Source organism: Tamandua tetradactyla, chromosome 16 (assembly GCF_023851605.1).
Source record: "Tamandua tetradactyla isolate mTamTet1 chromosome 16, mTamTet1.pri, whole genome shotgun sequence".
In the NCBI taxonomy this organism is placed as follows: domain Eukaryota; kingdom Metazoa; phylum Chordata; class Mammalia; order Pilosa; family Myrmecophagidae; genus Tamandua; species Tamandua tetradactyla.
Genome location: NC_135342.1, coordinates 30,120,630 through 30,141,824, shown reverse-complemented (window position 1 = coordinate 30,141,824; position 21,195 = coordinate 30,120,630). Strand labels below are relative to the sequence as shown.

Sequence of the window (21,195 nt, the reverse complement as noted above, 5' to 3'; positions counted from 1 at the left end):
ATCTTGATGAAGAGATAAAAATTTTTAAAGGGGACCAAGCAGAAATACTAGAGTTGACTACCACAATAACCAAAATTAAAAATTCCCTAGCATGTTTCAACAGATGAGAGCTGGCAGATAAAGAATCCATGAACTTGAAGATAAGACAATTGAAATGATTCCTGTTGAAGAACAGGAGAAAAAAAGAAGGAAAAAAAAAGTGAACAGAGCCTCAGAGACCTGTGGGACACCACCAAGCATACCAAATATACTTATTACAGAAGCTCCAGAAGGAGAAAAGATAGAAAGGGACTGAAGGAATAGTCAAAGAAATAATGGTAGAAAACTTCCCAATTTTAATGAAAGACATGAATATGAACATTCAAGAAGCTCAACGAACCCCAAAGGTTGCTGGCCAACCAAAAGATTGCAACCCTGGGAGAAAGCAAACTTTCTAGCCTCTGAAACCATGAGTTAATAAATTCCTCTGTTAAGTCAACCCGCTGTATGGGTATTAGTTTTAGCAGCTAGGAAACTAAAACAACATAGAAGTGGGATTGCCAAATCATAACAGTAATTCTATACTAAACTTTCTGAGGAACTACCAAATTGTTTTCCAGAATGGCTGCAGCATTTCATATTCCACCAACTATGTATGAGGATTCCTATTTATCTGCGTCCCTTATCAACACTTATTATTCTCCACTATTTTAATAATAGCAATGCTAGTGAGTGTGGAGTGTCTTATTTTATTTTAGTCCCTACTTTTTGTAGTTATCTCATTGTTTTCATTCATAATTTTGATGACTTGTGTCTTTCTGTGTGGGCTAAGTTTGTTTATTTTGTAGTTTTTTCCAAGAACGTAGTGCTGACTTTTAAAAAAATTTCTCTTGTAAATTTTTCCTTCATTATTCACTTATTGCTCTCATTTTTCTTTTCTTCTACTTTTTTGGGTTTACTATATGGTTATTTCTGAATGATTTTGGTGATTTCCTTATTTTCTAATTTAAGGCTTTAACTTTCCCTTGAAATATGGCTTTTGATACATTCCATAAGTTTTTCCAGGTAATATTTTCATTTTCTTCCTGTTCTAAGTATTCTTAAGTTCTACTATGATTTATTTTTCTTAATCCATGAGCTATTTAGCCCAGCCTGGGACTGACCTTATTTCGTCCGCCTGAAATTTGGAATAGGGGCACTAAAGTCCAGAGTCAGGCGGCTATGAAGTGCTGGGCATCAAGGAACTAAAGAGTTAGGGTAGCCAATCCCTGAACAAGGAATAATTATGGACCAGAAGGTAAGTTAAGTATCTACAAAGAGTGAATGGAAGAAATCTGCTAAGGGATGTAGACAAAAGACCACATGACCAATGAAAGATAAAAGGAGCTAGATAGATTCTACAACCCATGAAACCCAGCTGCACTTCCTATTCTTAGCTTCTATTGCATTCCCACACACTTTTACAAAAAATGTTTTTTTCTTTCATTTCAACTTTTTTTTTTACATAATTTCAGACTTACATAAAAATTGTAAGCATGATACAAAGAATTCCAATATACATATCTTCATTCACATTCTCCAAGTATCAATATTTTACTCCATTTTTTCATCCTTTTTTCTCTCTCTGCATATATACATGTTTATTTTTTTCTCAGCTGTTTGAGAATAAAGACACAATATCCCTCTACCCTAAATATTTAAGTGCATGCTTCCTAGAATAAGGTATTCCTTACGTAACCATCATATAATGAATTTAACATTGATATGACACTATTCTCTAATCTACAAGTTTTATTCAGATTCAGCCAATATCTCCCTAATGTCCTTATAGAAATTATATGTATTGTACTCATTGTCGCGTCTTTAATCTCCTTTAATTTGAAACAGTTCCTCCACCTTCTTTTGTGTTGAATGACCTTGATATGTAAAGATTACAGGCCGGTTGTTTTGTAGAATATCCCTCAATTTGGATGTTTTCCTTGTGGTTAGAATCAGGTTGTGCGTTTCTGCCTCAAGACTATACCCTCCACTCCTTCCTGAGTTTCCAGCCAGAGGAATCTGGACTCAAGACTTCAACATCACCGTTACCAAATTCCCAACGTCTGGCCCATCTTACGGAATTTGGACTTACAGTCCACACAATCTGTAATCCTTATAATAAACATAACAGGCCAAAGTGATTGGTTCAATGATGGGCACAAGATTCAAACTGGGCTGATTAGAAATAGGCCCGGGACTTTCCAGAACTACTGGAAAAAGAGGCACTCTGGATATTGAGCTTATGGAAATCAGCTTAGAGTCGTACATAGTCATCTTCATTTCCCAGATGAAAAGTCTGCTTGAGCATAAAGCCATAGAGAAAAAAGGGGAGTCAAGGGATGCAGAGAGATAGACCACTGAGGGCTCAAGTTTAATATCTGAATCCAGACTGAAGCCCTGGAATCAGCAACTACAAGAGCCAATAAATTTATCTTTTCTGCTTAAGTCAATGTGAAAATAGAAAGTTGTAGATTTCTTCTTTGAAAAGGAAAAAAATATACAATCAGAAACATTCTACCTTTAAGAACAGAATAAGCTTTTAATTAAAGGGAATCATTTGGACTGTAAGATACTTCTGTATTTACGTGCTGTGGTACAAAAATTGTTTTAGTCTGTGCTGACTAAATAAAAAATAAATTGACACACATTTAAACTAAAGGATTTTGGTAGTATAATTAACTAAGGAGAAGCAGAGGTCTAAAGATCACTACATCTAACTATACTCTGTTCTCCATGAAAACAGGTAAATTTCTCAGTGTCTTTTCCTGCTGTTCAGTATTTTTAAAAAAATAAGGATTCTCTTGCTGGAATGCTTTTTTTTTTTTTTTTCACATGGGCAGGCATCAGGAACCAAACCCGGTCTCCAGCATGGCAGGCAAGAATTCACGGCTGAGCCACCATGGCCCTTGAGCCTGCTTTTTAATCATCTTTATTGAGGATTAATTTATATACAATAAAATGCACCCATTTTAAGTGTACAGGTCCAAGAGTTTTAACAAATCTATGCACCCTTGTAGTAACCACCTCATCATGACATGGAACATTTCCATCACCCCAGAAGGTTTCCTTGTTCCCCTTTGCAATCATCTTCTGATTCCCCTGGCCCCAGACAACCACTGATCTGCTCTCTGTCACCAGAAATTCACTTTATCTGTTCTAGAATTTCTTACAAATGAAATCATATAGTATGTATTCTTTTGTGTTTGATTTACTTTATTTTTGATAGTCTATGTTTACATGTGTCATAGTTTATACATCATTTGTTAGATAACTGTGGAAAGTAATATGATAGGGGTTGATAGAACATAATGGTTCATAAATTTGACTTATTGTTGGCTATTTCAGATGTAGCTGAACTTAAAACAAATGGAGTTCAAATGTCTTTACTAACTTCTGAAAATTTTATTCTAAAAAACATAAAGACCTCCAGAAGAGTTTTTTACTTTTGAGATGTCTAGTACAATTAACTGAGTCCCTTTGCAGAAGTTTGTAAAAAATCTGAAAAGACATAAGGATATCTCTGACAGTTTCTAAGACTAACACCAAGAGGAGCCTTTTCTATATTCCGATGGCAGCTTGAATCATCTTCTTTCTTTTACACTGATGCTTTCATGTCCCCTCCTGAAAAAGTCCAGTCCCTCTGTTTCTTTTGGAGCTCATTTTATTCAACAAGTTCAGCTCAGGCTGGAATGAAAAAGACCACAGACTTTTCTGTCCTGGGGGTGGGGGTAGGAAAATGGTGTTGAGAAGACCCTTACACCAGATGGCCCCTTAGCTCAAAGGGTAGAGGATTAGGTCCTGCTGAGTCTAAGTCTCCTGCCACCTGATCGTAGATTCTTCCTGGATCCTCATACTTGTCCTCAGGCCAGTGGGAGTCATAGGGACCCTGGTGGACAAAAGGTGGAGTTAGAACGATGAAGACTTTCATCATAGCTCTGGGGGATACATATCATGCTCTACTTCTCAGCTAAAAAAGTTTCAACCTTTCGTTATGGTAAATGTATAACCTCTACCAATAAGAGAGAGATTATAGTGAATGCTCATCATGAATTCCCATGTACCCGTCACCTAGCTTCAGCAATATCTATCCCTGGCCAATCTATTCCTCTGTCTTCTTCTGCTGCCCCAGCCAACTGGACTGCTTTAAAGTAAGTCCAAGATATTCCATTATTTCATTCATAAATACCTTAGTCTGTCCCTCAGAAAAAAAATTAATATCAGAAATGTGAACAAATGTTCAAAAGCCTGTGATATGGGTATGAATATCATTCTGTTAGTCCTATTAAATCCTACACAAAAATAAAAGAAAAAATAAAGATGATGTAGTCTGGTCTTTACTGGAGATGTATCTTGTCCTAGGTGGGGGAAAAATGGTTGTTTTACCTTGGCAAACTTTAGAGCAGATTGACACATGGGCCAAATCTGGCCTGCCACCTCTTTTTATACTGTCTGAAAGCTAAGAATGGCTTAGATTCTTTAATTGTTGGGGAAAAAATTGAAAGAAGAATAACATTTTGTGGCACATGAAAATTATGCAAATTCAAATTTCAGTGTCCAAAAATAAAGTTTTACTGCAACATAGCCATATTCATTAGTTTATGTATTGCATTTGGCTGCTCTCGCACTACAACAGCAGAGTTGAGTAGTTGTGAGAGAGACTGTATGTCCCTTAAAGCCCAAAATATTTATTATTTGGTTTTTTTCAGAAAAAGTTGTCAATTCCACCTGCATTTTAGAGGGCATAGATGGTCCAGCACCATGGACAGCGTTTCAGGAACACAATTTTTGTGCTGGTGGGGAGCTAAGATTGGAGGCCTGTGTCCTGCCTGGGACAATATCACAGAAAGGAAGCCTTAGTCCAGAGGTGCCAGAGCATTAGCTAGAGCCACACAGAAAGTCAAGGGTTCTGTCCCGTCTCCTTTTCTGTGGGATAGTGGGTGGGGATTGGTTCACGGTTGAAGGCCTTTCTCTGTTGCTTTTGCCTGCCCACTCTCCATCTTCACTTCCCTCTGGGATCTCTCACCCATTCTCAGTCCAGTTGTTTTGTCCCTGACGCCATGGGTGGACAATTCCAGGCCTGTACATTTAGCATATTCCATTCTTTACCTCAGTGGTTGGTTCAGTGACGAGTATATGATCCAATCTAGCCCTGGAACCTTGGAGCTACTGAAAAAGACGCATTTCCTTTCCTTGGGGGTTTATACACTAGTAGGTACATACGTGGACTTTATAAGTACATTGTTAGAGAAGAAATCCTAGATCCAGCCGGGCCTAAAGACAATTCTACCCCTTGACATTTTTTGTTTCAAGAACCAAGTTTTCTATTCATTCATTTCTTGCATTCAAAATACTTTTCAATGACATCGTTGTCTTGAGATTCTTTGCCATAGTTCTTAACAACCACGTAACTGCAACCAACCACTTTATGAGGGATTTCCTCCACGTTGATTTTACAGAGGCTTACCCATTCCCCTGGTTTCTTGACATCATTAACTTTAATTAGGTAGATTTTGTGTTCAGTACAAAGGGCTCCACCAACTTGACATACATTGGCTTATCACAGTCAGATGCAAGCACACAGAGATGTGCTTGGCCTCTGTCTTAGGTTTTGGCAGCTTCATTGATACCATGTGCTAGGCCATCACAGATGAGGGGGGGTCTTCAGCACTTCTTGTAAGTCAGTATTAATTTAATGTCCATTCCACCTTCAGGAGCAATACCTTCCTCAGCCACGATGGTAGGTTACAGGTGGAGACGAATCTTGAATGTGCCCGAGCCTCTGCCTCCGTGCAACCTGGTAGCAGCAGGGAAAAGAGCTACTCTTGACTTTCCAAATGAATGGGCCCAAAATATTCTTTCTATCACTCTGCTTAACCAGTGTAGTGGCGATGGTTAATTAGCCAATGAAATACATTTTTTTCTTCTTCCACAGTAATATAATTATAGCCAGGCATATAAATTCCAAGATAGACTACATTTCTCAGCCTCCTTTGCAGTTGGGTGTGACATATGACCATGTTCTCACCAATGGAATGTGAGCAGAAGTGATGTTTGCCATTTCTAGGCCAGGCCATAAGGCAGGGTTGTGCTGAAACCCCAGTGACCTGGCCCATCCATGCAGACTCGGAAAATGTACTAGGATACAAAAGAGGAACACCATGGAAAGAACCTGGGTTCTGGAATAACCACACGCAACAGGCCCACCTCTGACTGCTTTGGGAGAAAGAAATAGTCTGTCTTCCTTAAGCCACTGGATTGTGACTGGGCCTCTGTTACAGTAGCTAGCTTACCCTAACTAATCCAAGCAGTGTGGTATGGGTTTCTGGCATTGACACAAGTCTCCTCACCATTTCTATTTCGTCGTAGAGGGTTCCCCAGGCTCTAGACGGGGCATAGAGTCTTTCCACCTCATCATACAGGTGTTCCGGAAAGGTCACGTCCTCATCCTCAAAACCTGTGAAACCTGTAGTTGGAGTGGAAGGAAGGGATGATCCGCCTGGTCCAGATTTCAGGGGTCTTTATGGGTTGGGGGGAAGTTCTGATGAGGTCATGACTCACCTTGGGGATAGGGCACCTCCTCGAGCGTGGGAGGCAGCTGGGGGCTGAAGTCCTTAGTGGAGTGGTAGTATGGCTCTACATCAGATGTGCTGACCTGTCATCCAGTACACCACACCACACCCCCCCAAAAAAAACAAACTAAAGTTTTTTCCATCCTTTGACTCCATGGTTCCCGGATTAACCTGAAGCTAATGGTGCAGTCTGTGGGTGGAGCTGTAGGGATCACCCCCACTCACCAGCGAGCTTCCAGTGTCCCGGTCTCCAGTCCACTGGCTCTCCTCATATTCATTCCTGACTCGGTCTGCCGTCGACCTGCAAGGGTGGAGTTGTGGAGGGCAGGTAGGAGTTGACCTGCTGTTCTCTGCAACCCCAAATTCCTCCCTCACTGTCTTCCTTACAGAGCAACCCCCCAACCCCCTCCGCACACACACTTACCCTGTCTCTGTCTTCTCCGAAATGCCTGAGGAAGATAGGAGAGAAAGGGTCGGAAATCCCCCTCCAGCCTGTCTGGTACTGGGGAGACCTTTGACATGCATTACCACTAGGGCTCCCACCATCCCTAGATCCCCACACCTTGGCAGGAAAAGGGACTCTCCTTACCCTCAGCAAGACGTCTCAATCTGCGCCGCCAGAGGAATCCCCCAAGACAGGAGGCATTGGAAAGCAGCAGAAGACCCCCAACAGCAAACAACACAGGCAGCAAGGGCAGCCCTGTGGGTCCTGGTGAGAAGGGTGCACCTTAGGAAGCATAAAACCAGTGGCTCTGGCCCCAAGAGGGGGTCTCAAGGAAAGTCTGATGCTGACCAAGCAGGAAAGTAGGCTGGCAGGGGATGGTATCCCCACGTCTTCTTGTCACCTCAGGGCAAATGTCTTCTTTCTCGAATCAAGCTACTAGTAGTAGGTCCCGCCTCTGCCTGAGCCCTGTTTATATAGACTCAGGAGGAATCTTCAGCTTCTCATCTGTATACTCAAGACCTTCTGTGATCTGGCCACTGCCTGCATGTCCAGACTTGCCCATCAACCACAGACTCTATACTTGGACCCTCCAGCCCACAAATGAACCACTGGCTTTTCCCAGAATCACCACATCTCCAAGCCTTGGCCTGGTCAAATGAAATGTCCTTTCTTCTCAAGCAAACTTCTATTTACCCCCTAACCTCCTTTACCAAATGACTTCTTTGCACAAACGCCACCCCAAACAATATCAGGCTGAATCCTTGACTATATCCCTGGGGACAAGACTGGCTCCCGTGGAGTAGACATCTGCTCAGTATCTATTCCCTCCATTTTCTGCACTCATTTTCTTTGGGGGAAACAGCCCATCTCCCACTCTCAGTCTGTAAGATTCACATGAGATTCCAGTATGAGCTCATGGTCCAGCCTGGGCAGTAGGAGTCCCCCTTTCTACAGTGATTGTTCAGAGATAGGCACAGGACCCAGGGTGGGACTCCTGCCAGGACATCTAGGACTCCTCTGCTGGCTCCTAAAGAGTGGAATGCAAGCTGGAGGTGCTGGAGGTCTTCTTTACTCTCTCAGTGGAAGAACCTGACTGAGAAAGCAGCCATCAGAAATGAAAGCAAAGCCATGAGATGGCAAGAAGCATCCCTAGTGAAAATTCTGAGCACCTGAATCCAGCCACACGTGGAATTTCCTATTTCATGAGCCAAGCTACTCTTTTTATGGCCAATAAAAGCCAAGTTTCTGACATTCACAACCTTCTTCTCAGATTCTGAAGGGTACTGCTTGCAAAAAAATGGTCATAAATCCCTTCCCCATCTCCACACTCTCAAGTAGCATCTCCCACACTGACTCTGGGTTGAGCTGTGTGACCTACTTGGGCTGATGGGATGATAGCAAACATGACAGAAGCAGAAACTGGAAAGTGCTTATAAATCGGACCTTGCCCTCTCTTGCTGTTTTTGGGACTCCTGTGACTGCCTCGATGTGACCAAGCTAAGGAGTGGTACTGGGTGATGAGAGACTGTGTTAGTTAGATTCAGTTGTCAACTTGGCCAGGTGAGCATAACTAGTTCTGTTGCTGCAGACACAAGCCAATGGTACGTGAACCTCATCTGTTGCTAATTACATCTGCAGTTGGCTAGGAGGCGTGTATGCTGCAATGAGTGACGTTTGACTTAATTGGCAGGTGCTTAAATGAGAGAACGCAATGTAGCACAGCCTAGCAGCTCAGCATTCCTCATCTCAGCACTTGCAGCTCAGCCCAGGCCTTTGGAGATGGAGAAAGAAGTCACCCCGGGGAAAGTTGTTGGAACCCAAGGGCCTGGAGAGAAGAGCAGCAGAGACCATCCTGTGCCTTCCATGTAAGAAAGAACCTCAGTGGAAAGTTAGCTGCCTTTCCTCTGAAGAACCAGCAAAATAAATCCCCTTTTATTAAAAAGCCAATCCAGGGCAGGCCACTGTGGCTCAGCAGGTAAGAGTGCTTGCCTGCATTGCCCAAGGACCTGGGTTCGATTCCCGGTGCCTGCCCATGTTAAAAAAAAAAAAAAGCCAATCCATCTCTGGTGTGTTGCATTCTGGCAGCTAGCAAACTAGAACAGAGACCCAGGGCCCAATTATCGCCACCATCCCAAGCAAGAGTCCAGTGATTGCCGGACATGTGAGCAGGAGACCATATTAGGCCAACCAGTCCCAGTCGAGGCACCAGCTGACAGCCCGGACCAGAGCTCTTCAGCCAGGTTCTCAGACTCATGAGACCTAGTAATGTTTGTTGTGACAGCATCCAGGTTGGGGTGGTTTATTATGCAGCAAAAGCTGACAGATTCAGTCTTTTCACAAGGCATACAATCAGCTAATTCTTTCAGGATTTAACTAAGTTAGGAGGGGAGAAAATGTATCTTTAGAGGAAGAGTTAAAGATATGGGTGGGGCCAGAAATGGCAGAGCTGACTTAAAAACCAGGAGATGGAGACAGAGACCAGAAGGTTCTATTCTCAGGTGGGAGAGGGTGGACTGGGGATTGAGGACTCACCTGCAGGCTGTGCTGTGGGCCACTGGTAGCCAGGTTCTCCAGAAGGCTGGTCCAAATCTGAGGTGGGGTGGGAAGGTGAGCATGGAGAGGTTTTGGATTAACACCAAGAATATGGGATAAACCTTCAACTCAGCCTTATTTTGGGTTTTTCAGCCCACTTAGAAACTCATGGGAACTGGTTTATGGTTTCCTAAGTCCAAGAGAGAGCTAGGAATTACTGATGATAATGGCAATAGTATTAATGGTGATTCTAATGCCATAAATAATAATAAGTTAAGATTAATGAATGCTTTGTGGTATGCAAGGCCCTTTTAACTTGAGTTACCAATTTTCTGGGTTAACTAAATAGACGCTTGGCTTTTGGGATCCCTTAATTGAGGTATGAGTTCTAGAATAAGGGAAGTGAATGTAGGGCTAGGCTTTAGTACTGAAAGGGAACACTGGAATTGGGGGAAAAAATTAAAAAGAGAAAGGAGGACTGTAAGGATATGGAACAGCCCCTCTTTCATGGGGAGAAATGGCTGCTTTGTCAGGAAGGGGAAGACAGAAAGAGTGGGCCTTCATGGGGTAGAGTAAACAGGCTGTGTTCCCTGCCCCAGTCATATTTTTAAGCCAATATTTACACAGCACTTTCTTTGTAGTGAGCTATGCTGTAAAGGCTTTAGATATATTAACTCATTTTATCTCTCAACAGCTGAGATAGACTTTATTTTTAGAAACTGAGGCACAGAGATGCTAAGTAACTTCCCTAACATCACACAGCTAGGAAGTGGCAAAGCTGAGACTTGAATCAAGCTTGTCAGAACCTGGATCTGTGTGATTTGACACTCTCTGTCAATAGCACAATGTAGTTGTTAGTCATATTCAAGGAGTTTGTCCACTTCATCTATTTATTGACATACAGTTGTTAATAATAAATCCTAATTATCCTCATAATGTTTGTAGGATCAATAGCTATGTCCTCTCTTTTATTCTTGATATTGGCAATTTGTGTTCTCTTTTTCTTTTTTCTTGACCAGCTTTATCAATATTATTGATTTTTTCAAAGAACCAGCTTTTGATTTCACTGACTTTTCTCTATTATTTTATAGTTCATTGATTTCTGCTTTTACTTCATTGTTTCCTTACTTCTGTTTATTTTGGGTTTGATTTGCTCTTCTGGTTTCTTAAGATGGAAATGTTGAGCATTGGTTTAAGGTCTTTCCTTTTATATCTAATATAAGCACTTAATACTATAAATTTCTCTTGTGTCATTAATTTCAGTAGGACAACGTAGTTTAGTGCCTAAAATTGGTCTCTGGAGTTAATCTGTCTGAGTTACCATCTCATCTCTGTCTCGTCCTAGCTGTCTGTCCTTGGGTCTCTGTTTCTTTATCTGTTAAAAAGGGAATAATAGTAGAACTGACATCACTTTACCACCCCAAAAGTCTTCTGAGGAACTCTCCAACCTGCCCCGGACTGGCCTTTCTCACCTGGGGTGGTGATGGGGAGCTGAGTCCCTTTGCCAGCCAGTCCGCTGTCCCCCAGGGCATTGCTGGCCAGCAGCCATACTCTGTACCGTGTAGAAGGCTGCAGCCTAGTCAGTGTGAAGGTTGTGGCCTGGGGTGGTTGGACGTCCATGTAGTGGAAACCTGGAGTCCCCAGGGCCTCATACCTGCATGACAGGGATGGGCATCAGTTCAGGGAGTTATCCCAGTCCCATTGGCTGCCATCCCCTCATGCCTTCACTAGGACCCACCTAATACGGAACCTCTGTGGCAGCCCCCCATCAAAGCCAGGCTTCCACTCCAGCCCCACTGAGTAAGGAGTCAAGCTCACCACCTTTAATCCTGATGGGGGGTCGGGGCGGCCTTTGAGGAGAAGGATGGGGGAAATAGTCAGAGGATGCACAGGGATCTGGAAGATTCCTCCTAGACTTTCTCTAAATACAGTGTATATATATATACACACATATATATTTTTGTTTTTTTCCCTTGTTACAGGTTCTTTGTGCCTCCCCCACATCCATTCCCCTCATTCCTTCTGGTTACAACACCCTGACTCTCCTTTGGAGAACCACCCTCCCACATTCTCAGGCCTCATGCTTCGGCGGGAGGTGACTCTACTCCTACTAGGATGGACATGTGGAAATTAGAGTCTCGCCTTCCCTTGACCACATGATTGGTTCAGGGACGAGCTGGGACCCAAGCAAGGCCATGAAACTTAATTGTAGGACTTTCATACCACTCTAAGGAAAGAACAAAAAATTCTTATTTCCCCTGGGAATTCTAATAGACCTCAATGAGGAGCCTGAAAATAAAGCCAATATTTACAGAGAAAAGCAGAGGTGAGAAAGGCAGAGTTCTTGGTAACGGCTCAACCTAGATCCAGAGACTCCTGAAAATCTCCTTTATTCTTTTTTTTTTCCTTAAGATATTTTGATTTGGATGTTTGGCCCTTGGGACCAAAAGGATCCTAACTGACACACTGTTAAAATGTTCTTTTGCTTTGTTCTAGTAGGTTGCTATTTGGTTTTATTGTGGGTTTTCTGAAGATCCAGTTTCCCTAAGAGTTTTCCTGGAGGGCAAAACTTCATCGTTATTCAAAAACTCTGGCAGACTGGGGCCAACTAGGGACTTGGGGGTTATTCCAGGGAGCATCCCCCCAACACCTCCAAAGTCCCCTCCCACCATACTGATGCTGACGAGTTGAATGTTGGTGTGGTCTGCGCCAAGGGGGTTGGTGGCTGTGCAGGTGAAGAGGGCGTAATCCTGAGCTGCAGACACATTGGCAACGGTGAGGACGCTGCTGTGGACCCCACCCTGGTGGTACGTGTGCTCTGTGTACCTGGACAGCAAGTGAGACAGGGTCTCAAGGAAGGGAACTGGAATTGGGACACGAAGGTTGAGGTGTAGTGCTTGCTGGCCAGGCCTGGGCTCACCTGGGATCCTGAAGGTCCAGAGGGACCCCATTTTTGTTCCAAGTGAAGATTATATTGGGGACACCTCGAGCACGGCAGTGAAGGGTGGCAGAACTGGTGCTATCTCCAGCTGCAGCTACCTTAGTTAGAGGAGTGGGGTGTTCCACCTGAGGGGCGACTGGGAGGGGTTTGGGGTCAACATGAGATATGTAAGAGGATATGAATGCCATGGGTTCAGTGGTAAAGGCCTTGAAGTCAAGGATTTAGGGGTTACTCACATCTAACAACAAGACGAACCAGCCCTCGGGCTGGAGGTGCCACCCCATTGTCAACGATGCACTGGTAAGGACCAGCCTGGTCCAGCTTGGCAGAATGAATCCGCAGACACCCTGTGGATCCCTTTGACATCATCTCCATGTCCTCTAGGCCCCGGTCCTCTTCTTCTTCTCCCTGCAGAGCCAAGATTCAGGCGTTGGCTCCCACTTTCCAGCCTCAGCATCAAAAATCCCCAGAACTGGATCCAGTATGTCTCCTTTCTATAGCATCATTCTCCCAGCCACAATCACCCTCCATAGAACTAATGAAGGAAACAAAATTCACCCTGTCATCTCCTATCAACTTATCCAACCATTTATTAATAGATTAATTTATGTATCTACCATTCTAGTCAATTATTCATGCATCCATTATCCAACCTTTCATACTTGGAGCCAAACCATTCACCCATGGATCCATCCATGTAGCCAACCAACATCCATAGATCCACCCATGTAACCATCCATACACTCATTTAACCATTCCCCATCCATTCCCCCATTTCCCCATCCATTCATTCATAAATGTATACACCCATAAATACATGCATTTGTTCATCCATTTATCCAGATATCCATTTACCCACCTCTCTAGTGACCTAGCCACTCATACTTCTGTCCGTTAATCCATCATCTTTCTACAGATATCTTTCTACTAGTGGTACATCCATGATCCACACTCTGATCTAGTCCATCTAGCCACTCATTTCCCTCATAAATCATCTAACCATTTATCTACTTATCCATTCATTCACTTGTCCATCTGTCCATTTGTCTTTCCATCCACTCGTTCATGCATCCACCTGTTCATCTACCCATTTGCCTGTTGACTGATCTATTCATCCACCCATGCACTCACTGAGCTATCTGTTCACTCGTCCACCCACCCATTGTGATTCAATAGTTATTAGTTCCAGAAGCTTGCCCCAACAACAACATAGTTTTTACAGGGTTACACAGATGTGGCTTCCACTTCTCAAAAGCTCAAAGTCAAGAAACCATGTCCCCCAGCCTCAACCTCCATTCACCAAAGACTGGGTCCTTACCAGCCTCTCCCAGCTGAACATCCCTGGGAGGATGGGATTGGCATCAGCAGTGCAAACTATTTCCACAGAACCCCCAACATCCACCTCAGTGGGGTCCTGGAGGGCACGGATTGTAGGAGCATCTGGAGGGGAGGCAGGGGCTTGGAGAAGTCACTTGGGCCCAGATAGGCCTTGGTGGGAGACAGGCCCAGGTGTGAGGTGCCCAAAGAAGTTATGGGTGTGGATGCAGTATGCCCCTTATCCTGAGCACTTGGAGAATGATCTCAGGATTGGCTAGGCTGTCCCCAACTTTTACGGGCCTCCAGGATGCTTACAGTAGGTTGGGAAGGCTTTCAGAATTGGATGGGGGTGGGCCTTCCTTAATGGACTTGGTTTCCCAACTCCCAACTAAGTGGCCCCCTCCTGGGAAGATATTCCATGTTGGGTCTCCCTAATGGGCAGGGCCACTTGGCATGGCTCCACCAGGGAAAGTGTTTCCAGAGGGGTAAAGGTTCCAGAGTGGGTGGATATTATCCCTGGATGGGCAGAGCTTCCACAATAAAGAGATTCCACAAGGGGTAAGCAGCCCTGGGTGGGCATAATTTCCATGGTGGGCGGGGCTCACACAGCCCAAGAATCTCCTGGGGTGGTGAAGGGTGCTCACAGTGCACATCCAGATGCACCAGCGCCTCGGCAGTGCCCTCCGAGTTCTGGCAATGCAACTGATAAAGGCCGTCGTCAGCGCGAGTCACGTTCCACAACTGTAAAGCCCCGCTGGACAGGATGCGGTGCCGCGGGCCACCAGCTGCGGAAGGCCAGGGTGAGGCACTTACCAGGCCCTCCGTCCTCAGGACCTGCACCCCCTTCCATTTCCACTCCACCCACCTGGACTGAGGCGATAACCACGGAAGGTCCAGTTGAAGGCCTCGGGGGCAGGGTTGGCTGACACAGACACTGGCAGCAAAGCCTGGCCCTGCTCCACTGCAGTTATCGCGAGCACCTGCTCCCCAAGAAATTCGGGACGATCTGCGGAGGGGACGCCGCCCAGAGTCAAGATTGTTGTTATCTGAGTTAAGGATTCATTCAAGGTCAGTCATAGGTCAAGGGTTGAAGTCGGCGTCAGGATTAGGTTTATGTTTGGAGACAAAATTAAGTCCAAAATTGAGCTTAGGGCTAAAGTTCGGGATAGAGGTTAGGATCCAGTTTGGAGAAAGCACAGGGGTCAGGGTCAGGTTTAAGGATGGAGAGAGGAGTCGGGATGTGTCTTCATAATCAGGAGTCAGGGTAAAGGACAATGGCAAGAAGGAGGTCGGGCGGGTGGAATAGGAGTTGGTGCAGGCTAAGAGGTTAGGATGAAGGTCAAGAAAAGTTCAAGGTTCAGAATGGGGTCAAGGACAGGTCAAGGTGAGAACATATAGGTTCAGTCATCGGGAAAGGATTAACAGGGGTTCCAGGTGAGCACACATACACAGCACGTTGAGACGGTAGAAGGCGCTCACGGTTTCGCGCAGCAGGGCGCTATGGGCGCTGCAGGTCATACGGTGACCGTGGTCGCGGGATGACACTCGCAGGAAAACGCTCCTAGCAGCAGCGGAACCTTTGAACGGGGCGCTCCGGGGCTGTGCGGCCACACCTTCCAGCCTGTGCACGCAGCAGGGGTTGGTGGCGTCTGGGCAGTGCAGAACTGAGGCTAGAGCCCCGCTGTGACCAGGACCAGGGAAGGGGCCTCACCTCACCTCTCCCCTTCTTTGTCCCACGACAGGTTGACCTGTGGGTTGCTGCTAATGCTGACGCACGTCAAGTTTACCGCGTCCCCCGGGCGCAGCGCAGAGGCGTTGGCCAGGATAGTCAAGTTAGTTGGAGGAACTTCGAGAACGGGTCGGGGTCGGGGGGGAGAGGCTCAGAGATGAGGAGGAGGCCCCGCCTGCTTCTGCCCGCCCACATCCCTCCCTCGTCGCGTCCCCATGTCCCCTGCCCTGCCCCGCTCGGGTCCTGGTTCTATTGCACCCACTGTGACCCCAACCCGGCTTCGGCCGGTGCGCGCCCTCACAGTGAACCAGGAGCTGCGTGGACGCGCTGAGCTGGCCGGCTTTGCACGTGAACTTGGCCTGGTTGTCCGACGGACCGGTGACCAGCACCAGCTCGCGCGAGAAAGTGTTCCCTGACTTCTCCAGACTTCCCAGCTGCACCCGCCGTGGCTCCTGCGGCTGCCGCGGCTCGGTCACCATGCGCGAGTCCTAAGGGCCGGGACTGGGTGAGGGTCCGCCCCAGCCTTGCCTCTCCCCACCAGCCCTGAGACTCCTTTCTTGGATTGTCCCGCCGCAAGGCTAAACAGAGCCTTCATACCCAAGAGGAAAAGGAGACCCTGTAGCTGGGCACACGGCTGCGGTGAAGGAGCGGGAACTGGAATTGAGTCTCCTGCCTGCCCAGGGACTTCTGTGCACCCAAATCGCCACCCCGGCTCCAACCTCTCCTGTTCCCCAGAGGCATGCAATTGTTGGTATCTCCTGCCCGCCCTCAGCCCCGCTCCTCGGCTCCTCAAAATCCATTCCTGATACAAACATTTACCCCCCCACACACACACACAAATGCACTCCATCCCCCACTCCATCCCCCACTACCCCACCCCCACCCCATAAGCCAGGAAACTCCCTTGGCATTCCAAAGCCTGGCCCAGAATTTCATTTGTCCTAACTTAGTTCTTTTTTGTAGAAACCCCACTTTCCCCAAAGGTTTCCCTTGGTCTGTCCCTTAGTTCTATCTTCTTTCCATAGATTTCAGAGTCCTTTCCCAATAATCTCTTTTGTCTTAGTCTATTACTAGAATCCTTTGGATTGCCCATATTCCTGGCATGTTCCTAGAATGCTATCTAATTAAAATGGAATTCCAAAGCAGTGAAGGGGGAATTTTTGTCTGGTGGGTAGAGAGTGTTCGCAAATAAAAATTAAATGTACAAAAAGTGGAATTTCATGTTCATTCCTACAAGTCCTAGTATTCCCATCCCCCCCCCAGAATTCCCACTAGCTCCCTAAAGTTCCAATTTTCCCAGAATTCTGTCACAATTTCCTTTAATTTTAATGCAATTCTATTTTCTTACCCTCAAATTTCAAAATAACTCAATGTTAATGTTTTCAAAATTTTTCAGATTTACTAGTCTTTCCCCAGAATTTCTGGCCTTTGATTAGAATATCATTGGCATTTTCCCTTGACTTCCTCATCTTTCTCTAAAATTCCTGCCATTGTATCTGAATTCCAAGATTTTCATCAGAATTCCCTTTAAGTGGAATTCTTTGCCTTTTCTCTAGAGTTCCCAAACTTGATCCAGAATTCCTTCTTTTATCCTAGAATTCTCACTGTTTTCTCAGAATTTCCAGCATTTTTCCAGGATTCTATTGAATTCTCATGGCATTTTGTGTCCGTTCCACTTCCCTGCCAAACCTCAGAATTTCCAGTACTTTTCAATAACTCTAGATTTTTCCTCCTCTTCCTTCTCCCACCCATCCCCACCCCAGGTCCCTTGCTTGCACCAACCTTATACCAGGTCAGGGAGGGATCCGGGTTGCCCCCAATGGCCAAACACATCAGCCTCACCCTGGTCCCAGCTCGGAGGTGCTGCCCCTCTGGGGGTCCCTCTATCCAAAGCTTCTGGGCAGGATCTGGGGGTGGGCAGAGCAAGGAAAAATGGCTTTTCTCTGTGGCTGGGGCCTGAGGTCTGGAGGCATCCTGGGGCCCGGGGTAGAGCCTCACATTTCACGTTAAGGGTGAGCGACTTCCTGAAGGTCTCCTTGGTGAAGGCCTCACTGAAGGCCTCGCATGTGAGGGTCAGGCCGTTGTCCTCCCGCCGCACCAGGAACGTCAGGTTGGACATAGAGATGTGGCCGCCGTGCAGGCCCTGGCAGGGAACAGCTTCACACTTGGATACTGGCATAGCTGAGGTCCTTCAGGTCCTCTATCAGATCCCTCAGTCCATCCTCCCCCAGGACCGAGGCCTCCAGGCCCCCAGACTCCTCCTCCTCCCTCAGACCCAGTTGCCCACCCCACCCCACCCCCGCCTCACATCCATGACCGTCTCTTCTGTGGGCATCAGCTGCCGCCAGCCCAGCCACCATCGCAGCAGGACTCGTGGGCGACTGGACTTGGTGACACAGGAAAGTGTCATGTTCTTGTTCTCAGACTGGGAAGCAGATCCCAGGATGGTGATGGCACTGGGGGGAACTGTCGAGACAGATGGACGGGGGAAAGATAATAGGCTGCGCTGGATTCCACACAGCCCCGCCCGTACAGACAGATAGGCATGGGACTGGGGACAGCTAACAGGTCTTTGGCTTCAGACAGGGATGATCGGGGGCACAAACATGGGAGGAACAGTCTGGGGCACAGACTGACAGGTAGGCAGTTGGCACTGGGACTCACAGGTGACCTGCAGTGTGACCCCGTGTTCCTGGGTCCCCGTGGATACGCTATTGTGGGCCTCACAGCTGAGCCGTGCTCCATGGTCTTCTGGATGCACGGTCATCACCAGCACGCTGCGGGCCACTGCATGGACATGCTCCGTACCCCATGCTGTGGACACAGGCTGGCCATTCTGGGGACAGGGACAGGCATGGACCAGCTCAGAGCCAGCTCCTGGCCCCCACCTCCTGCCACCCTCAGCCCCACACCTGCCTCTGCCCTCACCTTAAGCCACTGCAGTGTGGCTGGTGGATTCCCCCCTCGGGCCACACATTGCAGCTCCAGGCTCTGCCCTGCCCGCACGTGTCCCTTGTCTAGGCCTGGCCACTCGATGACAGGAGGTCCTGGGGGAACTGGGTAGCAGCAGTCACTCAAAACAACCCATCCATCCTTTCAGACCCCATATCCCTCCTCTAAACTCCCATTCTCCACATCCCATATGTGCCCCCAGAACCCCAATTCCTGTTTCCCATCCCCAGAGTCCACAGGTAGCTCAGTTCCCCACTCACACAGAACATTCATGCTGACTGAGGCCCTGATGGGTGTGTCCAAAGCTGGGCTGGACCCCTCGCAGACCAGTAACTGCCCATTGTCCAAACTCTGAGGTGTCACCCTGGGGTGGGAAGTTGGGGTTCAGGGGTCAGAGTTATCATCTGAAATTTGGGGAATTAGGTTGCAGAGTTAGGGATCTCAAGTCCCCACACCTGATCTAAGTCTCCATGAGGACTTCCTCTCAGATCTGAAGTTTCCATAGGACGGATTTGGAGGGTCAGCAGTGAGAATTGTAGTCCCAAGGGTCCCCACCTAGCCAAACTCTTTGATTTGAAACCCTAAGACCAGAGTTCCCGTGAAGAAGTTTTGGAGGGTCAGGGTAAAGAATTGGGTCTCAGATGGCCACACCTGACACAAATTTCCATGCTTGAATCTCTGGGATATGGGGTTCTCATGGGGAAATTTGGGAGTCAGGATTGGGGGAGGTTGCCCTAGCTGCCACACCTGGCTACGGCCTCTGTGTTGAAGAGTTTCTCCTGGGACCCCGCATTCACGTTAGCAGAGATATCAGAAATTGTTTGTCCACCTTGGAATAACAAGAAGGCTAGAGGGGTGCTGGGTTCCCCACAAGATAGGTCCTGGGGAGCCCAGCCTGGAAGTCTTCAGGGTGGACATGATGGCTCTCCCGCCTTGTCCTGGAGGAAAAGCAGCTGGTGTGCCAGCTCCCTTCCCTCCACAGGCCCTGAATGCTGGAGTCCTCAGGGCTGGGTTCCAGGCCCCTCCCCACATCCTCCCTCCCTTGCTCATTTTCCCATTTCTTTGCTGATGATGCTCACATCTCTGTCCCCAGCCTTGGTCTCTCCCCTGAGTCCCAGGCAAGGGGCCCTGAGTGCTTCTCCCTGGATCCTCCCAACCACTGGGCCACACATGGCCTCAGCATCTCCCTAAGCCTGCCACTCCTCCTGGGTCCCCATCTCAGGGACGGTATACTTTCTGGGGGCCGAGGAGGGCAGTAGGCAAGAGCATAACCCCTTCCCACTCAGGGGCTTCCCACTGCCCCCTCCCCAAGTTCACCCACACTCACTCTGGAGGAAGGTGATATCAGGTGCCGGCTTTGCATCATCCGACACACATTTGACCACGTACTCCTGCCCAGCTACCCAGGTGACTGTGCTCCCTGCTTCAGGGGTCAGTTGAAGCACCTTGGGGGGTACTGGTGAGAAAGGGTCAGGGGTAAGCCACTATTGAGAAGGAACCGAGGATTTGGACTTTGAATCTCTTTGCTCCTGGGTGCTGTAGGAGGCGAGGGCTGGGAGTCCAGACTCCTAGGTGTGAAGGAGAAGGGGCTGGGGGGTGGGACTCCTGGGTCCTGGGGGAGGTGAAGGCTGTACACCAAGACCCCTGGGTCCTGGAAGTCTCTCACCCATACCCAGGACAGAGAGGACCACTCGAGGAGACAGGAGCTCGGGGCCCATCTCTGAGCGGCCAACTTGGCACTCATACTCTGCGTCGTCACTGAGGTCACAAGCTTCGATGTGCAGGTGGAACTCACCTGCAGGAGGTGGGGTGGGGAGGGAGTCCAAGGTCAGAGTCACAGCCTCTACTAGCAGCTCGAGTTCTCAGATTTGGCTCCCTTACCTCTCATCGGATCCCCCTCCAGGTGGTACCGCGGGAAGCTGGGGATCCTAGGGTCAGGGCCTAGGAGGAGCCCATCCTTGGCCCATTGCACTGTACTGCCAGGGGCGCTGACCCCACACAGCAGCCTGGCCGTGGCCCCCTCAATGACTGTCATGTTTTCCGGCAGAGCCCAGAAGCCTCTGGGGAGCGAGGTAGGGATGGCTGACCCGGCCAGGCCTGGGGATAGAGGGTAGACAGCAAGAAGGGCAAGGGGTCTGCTGGGAAGGGTGGGTGGGAAAAGAGGACTGCTTGGTGCCGGGTCCCACTCACCTGTGACCAGCAGCTCCGTGAGCAGCAGGGCAGCTCTGCCAGGGGCCCCTCTGCCTGTGGCTGCCGTGGGGCCCATCACCTCCTCCTGTGTATGCCTCTCTACTTCTCTGTGGCTTCCTCTTCTTTTTGTCTTTCCTTTTCTGTCTCTCTCCCTCTGTTTTTTCTCTCCCTGTGCCCCTTGTCTCTGACTCTGTTTTCTAGTTTCTCTTTCTCTCTTTCTGAGTCTCTCTCCCTAAGTCTCTTTCTCTCTCTCTCTATTTCTCCCCCACCTCTCTGTTTCAACAGTCAACCTCTCTGTTACTTTTTCTTCTCTCCCCCCCACCCCACTCCTGCTCTCCTCTCTCCACTCACAGCCTCTTGGGGAGAACCAGTGCTCAGGACCCAGCAGGCCCCATGTGCCCAAGAGAGCTACGTGGTCAGCGACGGAGCTGGGTCCAGTTTTCAAGCAACCGGAGCTTGTCCTTCCCACACTGCTGCCTCCCCCGGGTACCCTGACACTTCT

At 47.7% G+C, this 21,195-nt stretch overlaps 1 protein-coding gene and 1 pseudogene across 1 annotated transcript; both read right to left on the bottom strand.

Moving 5' to 3' along the window:
• Positions 1-2,946: 2,946 nt before the first annotated feature.
• On the bottom strand, positions 2,947-20,931 carry NPHS1 (NPHS1 adhesion molecule, nephrin). Its single transcript, XM_077133623.1, has 29 exons — positions 20,694-20,931; positions 20,385-20,600; positions 20,170-20,298; positions 19,831-19,959; positions 19,251-19,332; positions 18,764-18,867; positions 18,480-18,607; positions 18,216-18,387; positions 17,860-18,017; positions 17,550-17,694; positions 17,334-17,458; positions 15,853-16,039; positions 15,539-15,668; positions 15,271-15,443; positions 14,688-14,828; positions 14,467-14,607; positions 13,824-13,945; positions 12,742-12,913; positions 12,485-12,641; positions 12,239-12,390; positions 11,303-11,414; positions 11,037-11,218; positions 9,565-9,621; positions 7,177-7,296; positions 7,012-7,036; positions 6,813-6,888; positions 6,577-6,670; positions 6,366-6,481; positions 2,947-3,904 (listed from the first exon to the last, which is right to left on the bottom strand). Exons 1-29 carry the CDS (start codon positions 20,767-20,769, stop codon positions 3,773-3,775), a joined length of 3,753 nt encoding a protein of 1,250 aa, XP_076989738.1. The 5' UTR covers positions 20,770-20,931; the 3' UTR covers positions 2,947-3,772.
• LOC143659968 (small ribosomal subunit protein eS12 pseudogene) lies at positions 5,348-5,760 on the bottom strand (annotated as a pseudogene).
• Positions 20,932-21,195: the final 264 nt, after the last annotated feature.

Bases quoted from the DNA above. Each gene is read 5' to 3' on its own strand.
- NPHS1 (XM_077133623.1), bottom strand. From the start codon at position 20,769: ATGGGCCCCACGGCAGCCACAGGCAGAGGGGCCCCTGGCAGAGCTGCC. The intron at 18,388-18,479 runs GTGAGGGCAGAG...CCCTGTCCCCAG, and splicing joins CCACACTGCAGTGGCTTAAG to AATGGCCAGCCTGTGTCCAC. The intron at 7,037-7,176 runs GTAAGGAGAGTC...TATCTTCCTCAG, and splicing joins ATTGAGACGTCTTGCTGAGG to GCATTTCGGAGAAGACAGAG.